Below are 21,812 nucleotides of genomic sequence, written 5' to 3' on the forward strand. Positions count from 1 at the left end.
GCAGCAAGTCTCCAGGCACCCTGATCACACTCCTCACAACTTCCTTTGGGAAGTAATCAGATGATGGCCTTCCCCTGCCTGTGTCTGCAGGTAAATCACATTCTTGATCTCAATCTTTCAGGAGGAAAAGTAGAAACTATGTTGGTATCACTGAAAAGCTGTTTCCCAGGACTAAAACCAGATGACCTGTTCCAGTGGTCCAGCAATGCTGGAGGCTAATACATCTCTGGCTCCTCTACAAGGGGTTGAGGCTGGGAGGAGTCTGTGTCTTTTTGATATTTCATCCTTTAGATAATTTCTTTGATGCTACAATAATCTTCTCTCTCCAGTTATCAAGCAAGTGATCCCTAAGCACTTGCTACTACTAGTCTTTCCGTAAAGGTCACTGTACTCTACAAATGATTTGTGGCAGCCTCTGTTGCAGGAGAGAAGACAAACAAATACCCTCTAAAAGAAAGAAATGATCAAAACAACTGCATCATGGTTTGCTTTCATTTTGTTTTTCTAGTACTATGGCTGAAAAAACCTCTGAGCTTCTTGGCCTGTGAAATAGTATCTGCAAATCTTTAAACAATGAGCTTGTTCTTAATGGTTGGATTAATTCAAATTTAGATTAAGACTGCACTGCTTTCACACGAAGAAGCACAACCATGTGTCAGAGAAACAAATACAGGTTTTGTACTGCTCATTCTCAGACTCTTAAAAAGGAGAAAAAGGCCCCTTTAAATCATTTTATTCCTTATCCTGTCTGACCAGCACAATCTGGCACGAAAGAAATAGCTCTACTGATACAAAGGAATATATCCTTCTCTTTTAAGTGAAGGTAGAGTAGCTACTCACCTTCAAGACAAGCTAAGTTCATAGTATAGTATTTATTTAAGAAATTTTCCAGCACAATGAATTATTAACTCATTTCAGTTGTGTCTTTTTGGCTTAGGCTTGGGGAGAGACGTACAACTCCCACAACATCTCCAGATCTCAGCAACACTTTTCTTTTGATCAGTGCACTTTGGACCCACAGAAGGTAATTAATCTATTATCAGTCAAAAAATACTGCTGAAAAAACAGCACTTGTATTAACAACTCGATCAGATGCTTTTGAAATCATCTCCAATGAACAGCAGTTAACCCAAATACCCACCTGGGATGGTGAGGTCAGTTTGATGTTCATATATTCCTACTTACTGAGAACTTCCAATAGGAAGAGCTTGGTTATCACACACCATCTGCCTTGTCACATGTTTACATGGAGCTTTCAGGAAAGGTAGTGGGGAAAACCGGGGCCTTTATTACACTGCTGACAAGCAGCTTCACTTCCACGGGGAATGTTTGAGTATAATGCCTAATGTGTGTCTGCAACGGGGACTTAGATGAGAAACAACTGGCTGATCCTCCTCTTAGATGAGAACAAAGTGACAGGAGAGATCACATGGGCTGTGGGGCTGGGCAAATTCGTTCTTTGCAATCCTTCCTGGAGCCTGAACTTTCAAATGATCAAATAGCAGACCCATGGTTATGACTGCTTACCTGTCTGTTATTGACATGAAAACTGGAAATTCTCCCTTTATTTGTGAGCCAAGGCAGCCTAGTCAGGTAAGAGACAAACTATTGTCTTTTTGCTGAGCACAACTTAATGTCGAGCCTTCAATCTGTGCTGGTCACTACTTTTCAAAAGGATTTTAATGGTTCTGCTCCTAAGTGCAACACTCAACATACCCAGAACTGACTCAAGGTGAAACCTTTTCCATAGCTAATCAAGGCTTTTCTTCTCAACAAAACTCTTACTCAACTTTCCCTCCCTCTTAGATTTCAGATAAAAAAAACTTAAAGCTACCTTTTGCAACAGGATGCCGCCAGACTCAGCTACTTTGCTGAATTTGGGTGAACAAATGCAGGTGATTTTGTGGGTTGGCAGACATATCAATACGAAATCAGGCTGGCTGGTTTAGTTAAATGAGTAGTCAAACAGTATGCAAGTTTCTATTTCCAAACATAGGTCCCTGCCATACATTGAGGTAAGTAAAACCAGATCATCACACTCATCTCCACTGAAACTGTTTGAAGGCAGAGTGAACATTTTGAAATGATGACTGTGTTTTAAAAGACCTCTGAAAGATCACAGAACCCAGACATTCAAGAAAGTTTTCAAACCACAGGGATGATAAGCCAAAAACAAAGCAGCAGTGGCTAGACGAACCTCACTTGAAAGGCTTGATAACTTCTGTCTGACTGCTTTTTTCAGAGGAAGTTAGAAAAAAATATTCTGCCCTCAAAATCTAATAGTGAGATCCTAAAATTAAAAGGAGAAAGAAGAAAAAAAGAAGAAAGGGGGAAAAAGAAGGAGAAAAAAAAAGAAAGACAATGACAAAAGCACAGACATTTTGGCAGTATCCAGGAAAGTCTGACAAGTGGCAGTAGAAAGCACAGATCAAAGAACACATAAGTTCTTTTATTGTAGAAAATACCTAGAATTCCATGTTTATCTTACCACAATAAGCTACTGAATGGTTACCTAAGCCACCCTTGTTTTGCCAGGCAACTCAATACATCTGTAGGTTTTACTCCACATTAGTTTTAGTCTGCTGTGTTTAAAAGGCTACACAGGGAGTATATCTAATCTAAGAGGTTATACATCCACAAGTTTTTATGTCTCCTTAGGAAAAACAGCCTTCACAGAGACTGAGCACCTGAAACCAAAAATCTTTTTTGGTATCAATTCAGAATTATTTGCCCCAGTTTCTACAACTAGAATCACATAGCTGTGATCTATCACAAAAAGCCCAACTCCTTCTCTCTCTAGTAATACATCACTAATAAGTACTGTGAGAAATCCACCAAAGTACACTAAAAAAACCCTAACCCAACGTGAAAAGCACCTCACAACTGCTTGCTTCAGTACATATGAACTACTCTTTATTTTAATTATTATTTCCAAAGTTCTCCTCTTATAAACCATTAAAAGTTTCCCTAAATTCTAAGCTGGCTTTGCCTGCAGAACCCAGGCACAAAGAAATCTGTCTGGCGTATTAGAAGTGGAACTATTCTTGGCAAAATAACGTCTCTGAGACAGGTTTAAGTCATGCAGAAACAAGACTGAGCTTGTGAGTTCAGTTTCTTTAAAACAAAGGAATACCTGCTGTCACAGCATGAGGAAAAAAGATATCTCAAACCCAAAATATTGCAGCAGAAGCAATAGAAGGCATGGCAAAAAAAAAAGCAGCTCACTCATCTTCACTGTCCAACAGTGTTTGGAGCAGAAGTCTTCTAGAAGTTTTCTAGACCTTCAACTCAGAAGAGGCCCACAAAATAGCAGTTACTTCAGAGTTCTGGAAGACTTCCAGTAAATAGAACAAGCCTTACACATAGGTTTAATATGTGTAAGGTTTAACCTATATTTATAAGGATTATATAATTATAGAAAAAAGCACCTTGGTTTTTGGACAGCGTATGACCAATTTTGAAACCACAAGATGAAATCAAACTGTATTTTAACACAGTTCAAGGGAAGCCTTTCCTCTATAGACTGTCAGTCTCCCTCTCAAAAATGTCTGATAAGTACTGTAGTAACCACAAGGGTTTTGCACCTTTCAAAACCAACCTAGAAATATTTGTAGACAATAGGATAATGATAATGAACACTGAAGGACATTCCTTCTTATGGGGAGCAGTCTCTTGAAAAAAATTATCCAAAAGCTTCTACTAACCCATGCACAAGTTCCACAGAGGAAAGCCCTGGCTCTTCATAAGAGCTGTACCTGGCTTGCAGAAGAGTCACCAGAGGAGCAGCAAAGAGCAGAGAGGCTCTTTTTTCGTCTTCGTTGTGCCACAGGAGCACGAGTGGTTATCTCCTCAAAATCCATCCCCTCGGCATCAGACTGCCACCAGCATGGAGCGACAGAACCAGGAGCAGCACGAGTCCCTCTTCCTCCCGGTACAGATTTTCTATAAGTGTGCAAACGCAGCTGAGCCTCATCTGATGTGAAATTTCATTACACATCCGGGTGTATGAATGACTCACATATAAAAAAATACTGGTTTCTCATGGTTGCATGCTTGCATGCGGGTGGGGATTGAACAAATACACAATTGCAGATGGGCTAGAATTACCCTTTTGTGACAGGATTAATACCCAAGCCAAATGAGGTCATGATCTAGCAACGAAAAAAGAGGGTGAAACATGCACAGTAGAAAGACATATGCAAAAGTACGATCAAAGTAATACAAATAGTTAATGCTACAGTGAAACCTCTCGTGGAATTAAGCTAAAGCAATACCCAAGTATCATACACGACCTCCGCAATGATCCTGCACTACTGAAAGCTATTCATCGGCCTTGGGAAGAAACCTGACTCCTGCTTGCAGAAGGATCCCAGGCTCGGTATGGGATTAAGCCAGTTGTTCAGGACGGGATTAAAAAGCTGTGGCCATGAGCCCTGCCTTTGCGGCAGGGCCCTCAGCTGCTGGCTGTGAGGGAGCGCTGCGAGCGGCCTAGGCAGCAGCAGGTGCCTGCAGGGCTTGGCCAGGCGGGAAGGCCCTGCCGCAGCGTCCGGTGCAGAACACACTCGGTAAAAATAAAACAGAAGGGAAGTACACATGAGCCAGAAATTAAACGCTTGCGTCTGATTTCAGAGGAAGAGCACATCGGTCAGTCAACCTGCGAGGAGTCTGAGCCAGCTGTACTTAGGCCATCATTGACATCGACACCAGTGCCGATGGGGCCAAGAAAAGCGTTTTGGGATCTATGTCTCCTCGCTCCATCCCAGCCCACCCTTCCGCAATGTCCAGCAGGGAGAAGTTCTCCACCGATTTCCAGAAAGCTTTTGATGCTGTTTCTATCACACGTTTTCGTCTGAATTCTCCAGCGACAGACACCATGCCAACTGCCTGTGGTAAAACAGAGAGTCCCCAGGCTGCACAGTGCAGAAGCCCTTCTCAGCCCTGCTCGCCCACACAGGAGCATGTTGGGGCTGGATAAAGCACCATCCTGCCTGTACCTCCAGCCCTGGATTTAGGATTAGCCAAAAAGATGGCAGTTTGGATTAGCAACTGGAAACAAATAAAAGCAATAGTGATCTTCACTAAAAAGCAACCCATAAAACACTCCCAGCAGTTACTGGCATGGTACCTGTGATTCTGTGGTGATCCCAGCCTAAGAACAGAGGAATAGCGAGGTTTTCCCATATCCCTGGGTAGTAGATGACATCATACAGATTAGAGGATGTCCTGCTGGAAAGCAGCCCCATGGAGAAAGAGCTTGGAGTCCTAGTGGCCAGTAAGTTGTCCATGGGACAGCAATGTGCCCTTGTGGCCAAGAGGGCCAATGGGATCCTGGGGTGCATTAAGAAAAGTGTGTCTAGCAGGTCTAGGGAGATTCTTCTCCCCCTCTGCTCTGCCCTGGTGAGACCACACCTGGAATACTGTGTCCAGTTTTGGGCTCCCCAATTTGAGGGAGACAGGGACCTACTGGAGAGAGTCCAACAGGGAGCTACGAGGATGATCAAGGGACTTGAACATCTCTTCTATGAAGAGAGACTGAGAGACCTGGGGCTATTTAGCCTTGAAAGGAGACGTCTGAGAGGGGACCTTATTAACGTATAGAAATATCTGAGGGGTGGGTGTCAAGAGGAAGGCGACAATCTGTTCTCAGTGGTGCCCAGAAATAGAACAAGAAATAATAGGTTTAAGTTAGAACACAGAAAGTTCCACCTCAACATGAGGAGAAACTTCTTTACTGTGAGGGTGACAGAGCACTGGCACAGACTGGACGTGTTCCTGTGTGGCTGCCCTAGGGGATCCTGTACTGGCAGAGGGGGTTGGACTAAATGATCTTTCGAGGTCTCTTCCAACCTCTAACATTCTATGATTCTATGATTCTATGCTGTCTTTTTAATGCAAAGCTATTGAGCAATTTTAATATGAAATAGTTTTTAAAAAAAAAAAAGCATGATGTGCATAACAAAAAAGTGAAATCAGCACACATCTGTGAGGTTTTCAGTGGTTTGTTTGGGGTTTTTTAAAGACTTTTAGGGAAAAATATAATCTAGATCAAGAATTTACTGAAGCTGTCACCTCTCTGTAAAATAATAGGTAATAAAACAGTTTTTAAAGGTCTACAGGGAATTTTACAAATATCCTGGCTTTTCAGGTACACAAAATTGTTACATGCGTATTTTTAAACATTTTTTTACATTATGCTAAATAATATTTCTTCCTTACAAACGATATTCATGTTATTTAAATCAGCTAACCAATATTGTACAATTAATTTACTTAGCCAATAGGAAATAAATCATATTTCAACTTGCTTATTCTAATCCAAGTCAAATATTTGTTCCTTCTGTGAGTAATTTATCACTAATTACAACAATCTGATGTATTCTATTTTGTGTTACTAAACACAGGGCTATAACTGAATAAATGCAGCTAAAATTATGCTTTCAAAGCACAGTGGAAGAAAGCCCAAAAAGTTCATACATAGACATTGACAGCAGGTTTGTTTCCAGACTTTAGACATCCACATACCCACAAAATAGGTGCAAATTGGAAAAGTCTCTGCTTATTCATCTGGCAGTAAGTGTATCTGGAACTGAATATCATGTAAAATTTTAAATCAGACTCAACTTATTTAAAACTAAAAAAATGTTTTAACTCTTTGGTTTTTTCACTGTTTACTTCTTCCTCCTGCTGCCTTCCTCCTCCCTTGGAAGACAGACATCTCCCTCCAGACCGCAAAAATACTTAGCTTTGATTGAAATGGAATTACAATTAGTTTTTTCTCTTTTGAATGAAGTCAGGAGCACAGAGATACTCCACAAACATAAATGCAAGAAACGTAAACCCCTCAGAGACTGAAATATTCTTAAAACTTAGTTGAGCTCTGGAATTTACAGTCATGAGACTATAAAACATCAAGAATTTAGAAATCCAAAACAGAACTGGACATTCCTGCAGGTATCAAGAAGATCCAGTCTAACAACTAACAAGAACATAATTTTGGAAGATAAAATAAATCTCAGGAGGTAGGACTAAATAATCTGTAACTACTAAAGATCAGAAAGTGCATGGTGTACATGGCCAATTACCCAGCATCCACCTCCTGAGAGGTTGTTAGAACCTCCTTAGGAACTCAGGGGAGAAGCCATGGTGAAAAACTACTACTGCTTTTTCAGGACTTCAGATGTAACCTAAGAGAACAGCTTCTCTATTCCTTTTTTAAACAACGAATTTTGATTTTTAGCTGTGGGGGGTTAAGTGAAGTGCACCTATGGCAGTGTATTAATCAGTCAGTGAAAACCTTCCTTAAACAAATGACAACACTCAGTGTTTACTAAGGCAGAAATCTCCTGGTGAGTGAATGGAATCACTATAACCCACAACAGAAGAGACCACACAAAATGCAGTAGTATAAAAGTACTAATTAAAGACAAAACCAAAACCAAACCAAAAAAAGGACCCTTCAAAATGAACTCAACCAACCAAAAGTCTTGGCTTGAAGTGTCAAGATGTGAAACTTTATACCACTAGATTCTGAATTTAACGTACTGGCACAATTAACGTGACTGTGTGAATATTAAAAACACACATCTTGGTGGCTGCTGTCAGTCACAGGTGTTGGCTGCAATTTTAACAATAGTACTGTTTCTCTTGGTGTACTCAATTCATTTGAAGAGAAAGGAAATTGGAATACTTGTCCGTAAGTGATTTTCTTGTCTTATTTACTCTTGCTCTTTTATTTAAACCCAGAAAAGAGATTTAAATCCCAGGGATTATGGTTAAACCAAGCCAGTTAATGAGGTGGTTTTCAGTGCAACCTGCCTTTGCTAGAAAATCAACCGAAAACCGCTGTAATACAGAGGGAATGGTCCAGAGGTGCATTTACTTTGCTAATGACTGACATAAATATGTCCTCCCCTCCCAAGTGACAATGTCCAAAGAGCACAAAAATGTTCCCAAGACTATTCAACTGAAAAGAGAAAAACTCAAGTACATTCACCACAATTTCAGGGAAATTATCCTGAGACACAGTAAATATTCATAAATATTGAGGCATATCGCAGGCGACAGAAGGAATCCTTGACCAACAACCAGGAAAGCTACACTGTAACCCCAGCTCTGCCACCACTTTAATCTGTTCCTCTCACCCAAGACCACTACCTGTCTGTGACGCTCCTCACCTGCCAAACAAGCAATTCTTACACTTTCTGTAACACACCTCCAGAACTATAGGCAAGAGGAAACACCTGCTCAGACACAGCATGGCCAAAGATGTCTGTAGACCAGAGCTTCACCTTCACATCTGTCACAAACATTTTGTTCTTTCATGAGTGAATAAGGGGTTTGAAGTGAACTCTGGGGTCACTGAGAAGGCTCATAAAGAATGATGCTTTGAACACACCTCCCATGCTGTTCAGCCCTGAGCTAGGCATGAAGAACAGCAACCTGAGGTGCCTTGGTTTAAAAGTAGAGTTAGAAGAGGAAGAAGCAGCAAAGCAGCCTTCATACACCAATCTACTTTTGCAGAACATGTAAAGAAGGAGGACAAGATTCAGCTTTCTGGTTGCTTAAGCCTAATGAAGGTTCTACCGCCTCACCTCCATCTCTAGGCAGAGAACCTTGATAACCAGTAACATGAGGCCAGGGCTCTCTCATCACTGACTCCTCAAATTTTGCTGCCAATTAAAAAGGAAAGCAAGTTCTTCATGCTGCTAAGGACAGCATGAAGAGAAGATCTCAGTTCTGCAGTCCTGTGATGAGGTTCATTCAGCAGCAACCCTGAGGGGTGTAACTACAAGGCTAAGGAGACCAAACTCTGTAACATGTCACTGTCCAGTGTCTTGACTTTGAATGGGAAAATGTAGGGTTTGCCTATCCCAAACACCTCCAAGTGTCTGCAGAGGAAGGAGGGCATCAGGCACAGGTTCAGAGGAGACATGAGTTGCATCTACCACAGAGGTGGTCACTGCTGAGTCACTTTGTAGGACACAGGTTGTCCTCTCCACCATCAGTGAAGGAGCTAGTCCTGCACTGAACTCATCCAACAAACAAGGTACTACAGACTGCTTCAATGCAGCTTTTGGTAGTCATCTACATAGGCAACCCAGAAAGCACCAAAACTAAACTGAGTATGTGCAATAACACATCTATAAAAGTGCCTCAAGATACTTTTGTCCAGAAAAGCTAAGTTTCTGAAACCCAAGGAACCTCAGGTATCTACAATAACTGGAGGAGGTTTCCATGGGCAACTCTTTTGAATGCAGTCGCCTGAACCATGCTTTAAGGGATACCAAAGTCTTAGATATTTTATTGTATCTAGCCGTAAGTACGAAAACAAGATTACTGTGGGTATTTATTCAGTGACCTGATTACAAAGGATTCTAAAACCACATTTCTTTGTCATAAAATTAGATTAGAAAAATACACATACAGAAGTCACATGAACAATGGTAAGCATGTAACAACTACCTGGGACTTCTGAGTTACAAACAATACATTCTATTTAAAATGCAGAGGCGTTGCCACAGAAGAAAAGTTACTAATCCTGTTGGGGCAAAGTAGCTGCACTGGTGTGTGGTTTGCACGGGGGGAGGGAAGGAAAAAGAAAAGGAATTGCTTTATTAGCCTTTTTGCACCTCTGTTTTGTTTGCTTTTTCAAAAGAACAGCTTTTTCTTCATTTATATCAGTGAAAAGTAATAAAAACCCCTTAGGTTTATCGAAGCAAGTATTAGCATAGTAGTTAAACACTGCTTACTTCCAGATATACCTCAGGGCTAGTAGTTTAATACATACCTTAATATGCTGCCTTACTTTTTTAAGTGAGAGTACAATTGAAAGACTTTCCACTGAGGCATTCTGCTAGGAACATTCTTCTTCCTCGAAATTTTCACTTACAGTGAATACGAAGTAAGTCCACTTTAGTCTGCTAATGAACTAGCTCTTTGTTCATTTCTGTATCGGGCTATTTATAAATATCTTGCAATCACAGCATTATCTGGGGGCTAAAGAGCATGTTACAACTCAAAACAAATGGGCATGTCATATCATGTCCTCCCATAAACAAAAGCTAAGGGCTTGGAATTCAGCAAAGATTTAAACTTGCAATCACATTTCATATGTGCTTTCCATATCACTTCTCTTAGGTGCTTTTAACAACGTAAAATAAGTTGACCTTAACACGCAGCGTCACTGGAAAGTAATAAATTGTTGTACCAGATGGTACAAGAGAGAGAGGACACGTGTGGATGCTGCGGAGGGTCCCCCCTTCCTGTATGTGCAACATGTTCTGTTGGGCTTACAAAGATTATCCAGGGAGGAGAAGGGGGAACTGGGGAATTGTCATCTCACTTGGGCAGGGAGGTAGTACCCATCGGGCAGAAGGGAGGCAGGAACTCACAGAAATCTCCTGAAATAACTTCTCAAACTTTTTTTTTCCACCCTGAACAAATAGCTACAGCTTATGCTGACACAACAGCAAGTTCTAGCTGTATGACACTGACCTCTTGGATAAAAATAGCATTTTTTGATGACACATTATATACAGCAGTACGTGAACCAAGTAGTAATTCAACAAAATGGATTTGTTCAACTAGGAAAATCTGCAGCAACATATATCCAGATTAAAATCACATTCTTCACAGATACTGTGTATATTTTAAAATCAAATTTAATTTTTTAACTCTGGTTTTTCATTGGTACAGACTAGAAAATATTTCACACAATATTAACACTAAATCAATTTCTCCCTACTCAATTCCGTAACATCAACCAGCAATGGTGTAACGAATGCAAAATATGCTGGTTTATTTGACACATTGTCATTTGTACGTATTGTAGTACTACATAATTAACACTCACACTTTGGGAGAAATATTAGATTAAAATTAATTCTAAAACTTGCTCATTACTGGCTTAGTTTCAAGATACAACCAGGATTAAAAGCAAAAGAGATGTGACCAAAAAAAAATCAGCGATTTCTTTGCTTTGTAGTCCATTCAATCCATTCACTTTAATAATCAATGCATGTTCCAAAAAAAAGTTTACTTAACCTTGCCTGATCAGGCAACGCAGAACATCAGAAAATCTTTATAGCCTTTTCTTTTTTTCCCACCTGGAATTAGATAACATGCTTACCATATCTGGCAGCCTCCTCATTCCCTAAATCCTACTGAGGTTTTACATTAAAACGAAGTTTCTCTCAAGTTTACATTTCTCGGGTGCCTTTCCACAGAACCTAAGGTTTTTCTCTTTTCACATTTTTAAGCTCGGCCATTAATTACTGCAAGCCCCCACCCTTCCCCACCTAGCTCTAACCCTTTTCGTACTGAGCAATTTGAACCAACTAAACTTTGTAGCCCTAAACCTGCTTCCCCTGTTATCACATCACAGCAATGCCAGGCAGGGGGGATGGTGGGGTGAGGTGGGGGTGCTATCCCTTAGTATTGGTGTTTACTTGATCTGTCGTGATTGATGAAAGCACAAAAGGGGTTGCAGCTAAGAGCCCAGGGGGGTTACTCTCTCTCCAGAGGGACCCTTTTGTTTGTACCTCAAACCCCAAACTCCCAACAGCCTTTCTGTTTCTGGACTTCTGCTGCTAAATACGTTCACCCTTTACTAATGCACTTTTACCCAAGAAAATACAATGTTAAGAAATGCCCCAGAGCTACCCTATGATATCAAAGCGCATACTCAGTTTAACCAACTGATACTATGATCCATTTAAGAAAATAAAAAAAAAAGCTTTCGTATCTTTGCAGATATCAAAATCTGGAATAAATGCTGTTGTAATTTTAGGGTTCTATTTTAACAGTTAAGGGAGAGACATCTGGCAATCATCTGCAAATAAATACAGTGTCTCCATTCTCAGTTTCTCCTCCAAAACACTACCTAGGACATTTTTCCAGCATGATTCATATAATCAACATAATACATTACAATGACTTTCAAATAATTCTGAATTCTCAGCTCATTCAATAAAGAAATCATTTCTAAAAGAGAAAAGGGAATATGCCATGCCAGAAAACTAGCTTTATTGCCTCAGTCCTGCTGCCAGGAGTAACAATGTGGTGAAGTAAACTCCAAGATTTTAAAAGCATTTTTTTACAGAGAGGGCAGAGAGAGAAAAAGGCTTATTTACCAAAATGTGAGATTCCACAGGTGAGGCGAAAGAAGGTCTGAAATCCTCTTCCTTTAGTTCCAAAAGTTTTAATTTATGACGAAGCCTGTAATAATCCTTTCAAGCTGCCAGGTAAAACGCACGCCATATCTCAGCCGTATTTTCTTTCACTCTTTTGCAGCGTAACTTTTCTATTTGCATAAAGCTTAGTTCTGGCCTATGGGACTTTTTGAACAACTACATGTTAGATTAGCTGTCTTGACATGCTCTATCAAGCATGACATCATGGATCTCCACGGTAACCTTAGCCACACCTGCTCGGATGCCAGAGTTACCTGTCATGTTCAGACCTAACCAAACACAAAAAAAAAAAACCCTCAACCACCGTTTTCTAAGCACTCAGCCTTGCACAGACACCAGAAAGGTGGTTTTTTTTCAATTGCTGGAAATCTAATTTTGTTTGCCAATATCTTTGTTCTTCACGGAGCACTGGCCGAAATTCTAGAGCTGTTTCCAACCCTTCCACACCTCCCAGTGTACTTCCTAGTCAAACAACAACAAAAGAAAGCTGTGGCAAACATCTTCCAGCTCTTTTTCTTAAGGCACTCTCATAAGCTCTGGCTCTGCAAAACTTCTACATGCTCATTTTTGCTCGCTGCCCCTCAGAAAGGCTTTTTTATCGAGGTGACTTGTAAAACAGGTTCACGGCAGGGATTAGCCCCCTCCCATGGCCAGGTTAGCATTTTAACCTCTTAATTGCTAACTCTTTTTCATCCTTGCAGCTGCTAGCTCAGTTTTTACTCTTGTTCTGCTCCTTCCTTCTCTGCTGACTGGAGTCAACTCCACCTAAACGAGTTACCATGTCCTGCCATGAGCTCAGCAGCAGACGATTCACACCATCTCAGACTTCAGAAGACCAAGACTGTTTTCCTCCTTCCTTCCTCTTTTTCCTTTCTAGCTTTCCAGGGGATTACGTTAGCGCCTTGCTTTCATTAACCCAGACGAGACAGCCTTGGCAGAGGCAAGGTATCCAAAGCTCCTGCAGAAACTTGCACTACCTAAAAAAAAAAAAAAAATTTTGTTCCAGGTGAAAGGAGCTCTGGTGCCTGGCTGCCAGGCTGTCCTGCAAGGGGGAAAACCTGCAGCATGAGAGTGAGCTGCTGAGTTGTGGGTGGCAGAGCTGCGGCCATGGGGTGCCACATTCCCCTGAGGGCATTTTGGGGTGCACAAGGCATGCCTGCACCTGCTGGCTACTGCAGACTCACGCTCCAGTTTACGGAACAGACCAGCTTATTTGCCTTGCAGCAGTATCCCAAGGCTCTTGTGCAAATAAAGATGGCTCCTGTCTCTGTGAGCTTTCCTTTCCAGAATAAGGTATCACAAACAGGGCAAGCAAACCTTCTGTGTGGAGGAGGGACGATCTGTGTGCAGAGCTGGGAGGTTTCAGGTCACCACGTTAGTTAACCATCAGTAATCCCCACTGGCATTTTACCCGGCCACAATTGTACTTCTGATTTGTGGCAGGTTATCAAGAGCAGAAACGGGTTCCCTGGAGGTACATCTAGGAAAGGATTTATATGAATAAACAAGGCTTTGGAAGAAACCATTAATACACAGTGGAAAATACGGACAACATTCAGAGCTGACGTTGTTGGTGGAGGTAATACAATATGACCTGACAACATCAAGTATTTTTTACTGGTGTTCATTTTCTGCAAACCAGGGGTCAGTTTGCCGTACTCAGAGATTGATGGTTAAAACTGACACGTCAACAAAAAAAGAGAGACAATTATCAATCGTGTTTTTCTGGCCCATTTTTGTTGGTTACGGACCTGAGCAACCTAGAAGACAAATTATACGATATCCAAGGGACTATCTCCTGACTGTTAATACCAAGTTGGTTTATGTTCCAACTGCACCATTTGACACAGAAATGAGAAAATAGTGTCTCATTAGCTACTATCCTTGATAGATCTCCCACACAGGGGAAATGCCCACCCTGGATAATGTTGCCACTTTAGAGATATTGGAGCAGCTAGAGAAGTAAGAAGGGAGGAAAAGAACCTGGAAAATAAATCATGACATTTTAATTCATACATCTTACAGATTTTGTGTGTGATATATGTGTTACACACACATACCTACTACATGCATACGTTGTTTGTCTTCTATATCATGATACATATACAGGGGGGGTGAAGGAAATAAGTAAACTAGACACACATATATATTCTCCAAAGCAAAACTATATTATGGTCTTATTCATGGAGCAGCTAAGTAAGAGTGCATTATATATACACATACATATACATGCACACACATAGAGCTATGTGTATATATATACATAGCTATGTGTAGCTGTACACAGAGATACATATATACACACACATACAAACACATACACACACATGTGTTTGCATGCATAGACACTATTGGTAAGAAAAAAAACCCCTGAACTGTAATGCCAGGACCATAATAACCTTACTGCATCTGATGAACCAGACTCTTGATACACAATATTTCAACTAAGTAAATTTCTTATAATCACCTGGCATAACTTATTTCTGCACCTTTTCAATGCGACTCCTGTTCACTTTATTACTTTTTTATAAGTTATGCAGACTAGATGGAGTCTTCATTCCTTCCCATTCCCAGGAAAGACAGTTTGGTGCTCTAACAGTAATTCTAAAGTTATTTTGTTTTAAAATTACTAAAAAAAATCATTATGCACAATACATATGTCTAATCATCAAAAATAAAGAAGCAAAAGGCATTCACATGAATTTTACCCTCAATAAATTAACAAGGATGACATATTTTAAACAAATAGCAAGAACAGTTACTGCATTCCTTCTGTAATTTATTGCCTTCAGAAAAGGCTCAAATTACAAAATGTGTAGGGTGTAATGCTGTAGGCTTTTCAAACTGGGTTTGCAGTGTCTGCAACACTGGAACTAAATATTTACATGACTCCAAAAGATCTAATCTTTGGATTTCACCCCCCTCCTACCCCCTTTATTTAATTTGTATGCTATCTTTATCCACCACCCAGCACATTCCACACAGTCACTAAAGTTCATGGAAGAGATAAGTGGGGAGGAAAAAAAAAAATTCAAGACTTTCAAATGAAAGGAAGGAAGCTGTTTAAAACTAAAGAACAGATCATCCTCATTAGAGCTGAAGTCTTCCAGCAATTTTAGCTGGATACATATGGATTCTAACAGTTACGTTCTGAGGCAGTGAGATAGCACCTGGGTTCTCCAGAAACCCTGTCAAAGACCAGTTGTGGAGGGGAGTTACCAAGTTACAATCTTTCCAAAGCTGTAACAACAGTCTGATCTCCAAAGGTTTGGAAGGCTTCAAAAGAGGCTGGGAATCCAGTCAGAACTCTCATAACAGAGTGTAATATTTTTCCAACTTTTTTCTTAATTCCTTACTTACAATTAATTTGCTGATAGTACTGAAATACCCATAAAACACTAAGAAACAAACCCCAACTTTTATAAAAAGGTTTGCTGTCAAACATTTGTTAAACTGAGAACAATGGGCACAAGATTTTTGAGTCAGAACTCTAAATTCTGATGGCTGATTGAAAAAAATGAATCATGGATAAGAAGGCAGATTGACCAGAAAGCTGAACTTAATAATCTCTATCGTTGCACACAAAACCGGAGGCCAGAGATAAACTGTGAAAAGATCCTTTCACAGCATTCTCTGAATTCAGAAGGTTGGTGTCACAGCAGCCTCCACCTGCTCTGAGAAATACATCAGCATGTCACATCTCCTCTGACCCTACACCCACTTTTTGCTGCTGAAAAGCAACTGCAGGCAGGCAAGAAGCAAACCACCTTAAGGTCTGCTGCTGACAGACCAAAGTGGATGTCAAAACAGCTTGGAGAAGGCAGATACCTGTGGATAAGTCCGTTCTGTTTGTATTAAAAGACTCAAAAATAGAAAAGAAAGCAAATGAAAGGGTAACAGAGCGAGCTAAAGCATACAGTCACACTCTACAGATATTTTCTTTTCTCCCAGGCAGCAGTGTCAATACTGAAAGAGTAACAGAAGTTAACAGCTGTTCCATATTTTCCCTTCAGCTGTGAAAAGTAGATAGAGACCCATATACTAAGATCAAGAGCCTCACCTTCATCCCTTTCTCCACGTATACTCTAATAGAAATCAAGAGCTCTTTAAAAATGTCAATTTCAACAAACAATTCCAAACTGATACTGAATGGTTTCATTTTTATTATTGTTTCTTTAAATTCCAAGAGAGCAACTGGATCTTAGGCTACAACAAAAAAAAAATCTGTTTAATGCTTTCTTACATTCTGACCTTTTGTAATGAAGTAACACTCCATGTGTAGGACCTACAAGGACTCTTAAACAAAAAGCAAGATACAAATTTGACCTTCATACCTGATCTCTCAGTCTCTCCTGATGTCCCATTATTGCTGTAGCATGGTGGGGATACTTCTGTTTCAGATGCTCAAGAAAAGCCTCTCTCTTCCTGTCCATTTCCGAGGTTTGCATTCCTAGTATTTCTTTGGAACTGCGAGGGCCACCTACTGTATGTCTTCGGGGGATGTTGCGAGTGGACTTTGAATTAGAAGAAGTGTGACTGTTCGGGGTCGAAAGGCGCTCTTTAGTTTGGAGACATTCTGCATCGTCTAGTGATGTTACGTGCAAAGTGGGCTTTGTCTGGTCTGAAAAAATAAAACAAAAACAAAATCCCAAACAGTATGAGAATTTAATTCCAACATTCATGTTAGTAAGAAAAATAAATAATCAATAGAAAAGCAAGGTTTTTTTAAAAGTGTAGTAATGTTCAACAGCATGTTCTGCATCATTAGGCATTAAAATGTTGTAAGAAGTGGCCCGGAAATAATCACTTATATAAGCTATGCACAGTACTTGTATACTTTTAACATACAACTGCAGTATTGCCTCCCAGAAAAGTGAGTATCATTAAAGTAGATGTTCCCTTTATATCATCTTTACCACTATGTGACTTGAAAAGAAGATCTGACAGGGCCCTTATTCCCTGACCTTTAAAATCTACAGGATGTTTTCCATGAGAAGAAACAGGCTTCTTCAATAGGCTCCAGCACACTTAATGGCCCCGTAACTAGCATCCTTAAGGATAGAAACTGATAAAACTCCTTTTGAAATCCTTAATCTTTTTTTCAGTGTGTTTCAACGTGCTCGGAAACATCTATGAAAAAGGAGAGGGGTTCTGGAAGCTTTTTTTCCTGATTTCTGACTGGTCTGGTTTTAAATTTCACAGATCTCCCTTGGATTTTATATGTTACAGGACAGTGGACTGGAAAATACTACATCACTTTTTCAATAAACCATTTCTTAAGATTCAGAATAAAAGCAAGTTTTCTGTGTTATAAAAAGAAAAGAAGAATCAGATAAATTTTACAATTTTAAAATCTACTTTAAGACCAAAGACCATGACTATGTTTGTAAAGAGACAGGCAGACACTGAGGGTATGTAAATCCTGGCTTATCTTCAGGTAACTGTGTAACATGAGCCCTCTGGTACATGAAAAATTGTAGTCTGGAGCCTTGTTACCCAATACCTTTGAAAAAATCCCTCACTCCTTTGTCAGCAAAGAAAAAAACAAACACAAAAAACCCAGAAGCACTGAAACCGCCCCTCCAAGTCTGATGTGGCTTTCCCCACCTTTTACTGGGCAGCCTCAGACACCCCTGTGAGTGTTAACCCTTTACAGCACCTCCTCAGAAGCAGGAAGCTCCCTCCTCAGCATGTTTTTAATACATCTCTATTTCTCCCCATCTGACACTTCTTGCCTTGAGGCCCTTTATCCTCCCAGTGACTGACTGCCCCATGTGCTGCCATTTATATGGCACTGCTGTTTGGAAATAGGCACCTATTTGCTGCTTTTTATGGTTCAGCCAGTCAGTTTGACACCCGGCCTACCACATCTCAGGATTTTATGCTGAGGATTTTTCAGCTTTCTGGGGTGCATTGTCAATTGCCTGCCAAGTCCCACATAACATCCAACTCCGGTAAAAAAGTAAACCTTTTACTGGTGGAGCTGCTGCTGGTCTGATGTCCCACCAATTCCCTTGGGTTTCACAAACTGGGCCCTGCAAGGTCCTCAAAGGCTGCATATTTCTTTAAGCTCCCTATGATGCTCAAGGACTTAAAAATACCAACAACAGCCTCTCATTTGTATTCACGGAAACCTATCCCGAAAGCAGAACTGGACACAGAAGCCCAGACTGCAGGTGGCACCATGCTTTGACGAGCACAGCCTAGGCACAACTTCAGAAACACGTTTGGCTCACAGGGAAGCATTTAAAATGCCATCTCCATCTCCGCCACACTTTGTAAGACCTTCTCAGAAGCACAATCCTGGTTAAACCTTCAGAGCAGCAGCCTCGTGTTTATGTGCACACATTGAACTTTTCAAAGCACAATTCAACTGAAAAACATCCAGCCTCACCAGTTACTGACTGGGTACACGTTTGAAAAAAAGTAGCAAAAAGGAGAGTTCTGCTTGCAAGAAGTAAGTTCATTCACCTAAACGGTTTCCGAAAGATGCACAGTCATTTCAATGGATTTTACGTGGGAGGAAGAAGAGGTGGGATGAAGCTGGCAGTACTTTATCATCTTGAATTTGTTGCATGGAGAGCCCTAAGGTTCTACACCCCAGGCTGTTGGAACAAAGGCCTCAAACATAAATAAGGGATTTCCTTGGAGCTCAAGGGAGTCAAGTGTGAGCCTGGGTGACTGAGTGCAGCAATTTGGTGTAAACCTTTAAAGTATGGTCGTACCAGCAGTTTCAATCACTGAATTGGTGCCAGGCAGTTCCTCAAGCAGGCAGGTAAACCTACACTGCCAAATACAACTGAGAGCTCATGAATGTGTATTTTGGGTCCTCAGTCTCCCTCACACAAAGCCCTTGCCTACTTTGCACTTCAGTAATTTCAATAGCTTAAGAAAAGGCTAATTATTTGGAATGTAAAGAGCCCTATAAAGTAATGTGTTTTACCACTATTTGTAATTGGGTGAAACCTTGAGAAGGAATCAAAAATAACATATTTTTCTTATACTCTATGAGAAAGATCAACAAATTATCTTATTTTTCTTTCATATATTTGGAAAATACTGTACAAAGACCAGTGAAAAGAAAGGAATGTAAACTATGCAAACTAATTGCTAGTCCTGCCAGCAAGCCGACCGAGCGACCTGGCCATTCAGCAGGTCCCACAGCATTACAGCACACAGCAGCACGTGACTCTCTTCGCAAACCAAGCTCTCTGTTTGAATATGAGTCTTTCCACCAGTAATTGCTGGGAAAAAATCTTCCTTGGCCACTTCCTAGATAGGGACAAATGACTTTGATGGTGAGGTTGAAAGCTGAGATGATGAAATCCCTCCTGTGTAGCTCGGGGCACGTAAGCTCCACGGCTGCTGTGTGGGCCCCAGCGCTAGAGGGAGGAGAAACTGATGGAGGTTTTCTGGATCGTGGAGTTGCTCAACAACAGCGTGGGCAAACTCCCCCTATCTTCCAAGTGAAGATAATAGACCCAGAAAATCAACCCTCCCAGATAACTTTGAAATGTGTGAAGGATCATGTGATGGTTCTCGGAAGACAGCTACAAGTAGCGCAAGGATAACTTATGCAAGTACCCTCCTTGGAACAGGAGTAAAGGGAAGCCAATGGAAAACACAGAGGTGTAAGATAAGCTTGTCTCCCTCTCTCCCTCCCTCATATTCAGAAGCTAAAAGCTGAAGGTCTTTCTGTTCAATAAAGTAGCAAGTCTAAAGGGCAACAAAAAGCACCACGTGCTGATTGACAGGGGCGGGCTTTGGTTATCCAAAGGCTTGAGTTGCTTCTCTGATCTGAAAACAAATTTCAGGACTTCTTAACATCACTCATTACTCCAGTGGATATAACTACTGGAAAGCTCCAGGTGTGCAGCACAGAAGCAGTATGCCTAGAACTATCAGGAAGATTATAAAGAAGGACTAATTTCTGTGAGCTAGAAATTAAAAAGAAGCAATTCAAAAAAGTCCTTCAACATGTCCTGGTATGCAATTCTTTTAAGTCACACCCTCCCTGAAGTCCACAGAGGTCAGGAAAGCTGTTTTGCTTCATTACTTTAAACGTTGTGAGGATTTTAATAGTTCTGTTTTGCAACCCAGATGACATGAGAGAAGAACGTTTTCAGAATAATTTTAGAAAGGAACTAACATGGACCTGACCCATACTGATACTATGAAACAGAGCCTTGAAGCAAACCACCTTCAACACTTAAGTTTAAGAAAGAATACAATTTTAACAGCATGAGTCAAAGCCACCTCCATTATATTTATGCCAGTAGTAAATTTGAGAGTATTCGGAATAACTCTAAGTTACTCCACTGTCTTTATAACTCTCTCTCTTTAAAATGTAAATTTTGGATATGGGCCAAAACTACTACATTTGGTTAAAAGCTTAAAGCATTCAAAATTTTGGGGAATCATAGCATCGGTCTGGTCAGAGCTCTGTGTTTCTAGGTTCGGTTGTATCTCGAGCAGCTTTATACAAACGACACAGAAGAAACTAAGTTACTGAAGGCTTTTTTTTTTTTTCCTGTTCAGACACATCCCTTAAGTGAAGATTTCCGTCCCACTAAACATCAACATATACAGAGACAGATGCACGTGACTCGCACTGCTCAGTATTTTAACTTTAAAAAACTCTGAAAGAGTATCAAACAATTAAAGAACCCTCCAAGAAAAAGTGTTTTTTCCAAACTCTTTATGCACTATTTTCTCACATTACATACTTGTAAACTCCTGTGATTTTTTTTTTTAAAAACTATATGTACCCAACCATGCACTATTTGTTTCACAGAAGCACAGTAACACAACTTTTTCTGAAATGCCCATGAGGAATACAAAACACACGAAGTGGGAACGTTCACAGGTGCTCCACAAACACTACAATAGCTATAGATTAGATTAGCTATTTGTCATGCTACCTGAATGTTATGCTCCACGTGGAGCAGCCCACGTACAGTTCACCAGGAAATAGTTTTCATTCGCGTTTAGACAAAATATATAGTGCAACACGAGTCGTACAAACGCACCACAGCTGACCCACCGTGAAAATCACTGATTCTGATTTCTTGGCCTCGCTCCAAAACAAACCCAACTGGTTTCGCACAAAGTAAACTAACCCCGTGACAATCTGCCGTGAATCTCCCTCTTTTAAAAGACACCCCGAGGAAGAGAAGAGCTCAAGCCTGCTTTTATGAAAGAAAAGCTATTTCTCGGCCATAGGTGAAGCATGCAGAGCATTTAAAGGGAATGGGACGTGATTCCTGCCCCCACGCACGAGGCAGCGTCCCGCAAGCGGTGACAGCGACCCAGCACGCTCCCGGCCTTAGAGGTTAGACAGAAATCGCTCTAAAGAGAAAGTTAAACTCACAAAGTTGGAGTGTCAGGGAAATCGCTGAGCCATTAGCACAAGAAAGACAAGGGTTTGGTGTTTCGTGGGGTTTTTTGCTTCCATGCATTCTGCCTCCAGTCATAAAAAGCAGCTGCGAGGGGCACGTTAAACGCAACTCCGTCTTTGCCTTGATTCTCTTACTTACCCTTCATCTGCCTGCTGTCTGTTGAGAAAGCCAGGCACAGCTCAAGTTTCTGGCATTCCTTCTCCTCCATTGTCCCTGCCCACCG

The 21,812-nt window shown here is 40.8% G+C and overlaps 1 protein-coding gene across 1 annotated transcript; it reads right to left on the minus strand.

Annotated features, from left to right (window-relative positions):
- Nucleotides 1–4,680: 4,680 nt before the first annotated feature.
- On the minus strand, nt 4,681–21,806 carry LOC104275226 (sickle tail protein homolog). Its single transcript, XM_009871124.1, has 3 exons — nt 21,728–21,806; nt 16,526–16,812; nt 4,681–4,884 (listed from the first exon to the last, which is right to left on the minus strand). The coding sequence occupies exons 1-3, from the start codon at nt 21,795–21,797 to the stop codon at nt 4,681–4,683; spliced, it is 561 nt and encodes a 186-aa protein (XP_009869426.1). The 5' UTR covers nt 21,798–21,806.
- Nucleotides 21,807–21,812: the final 6 nt, after the last annotated feature.

Source organism: Apaloderma vittatum, unplaced genomic scaffold (genome assembly GCF_000703405.1).
Source record: "Apaloderma vittatum isolate BGI_N311 unplaced genomic scaffold, ASM70340v1 scaffold37846, whole genome shotgun sequence".
Lineage (NCBI taxonomy): Eukaryota > Metazoa > Chordata > Aves > Trogoniformes > Trogonidae > Apaloderma > Apaloderma vittatum.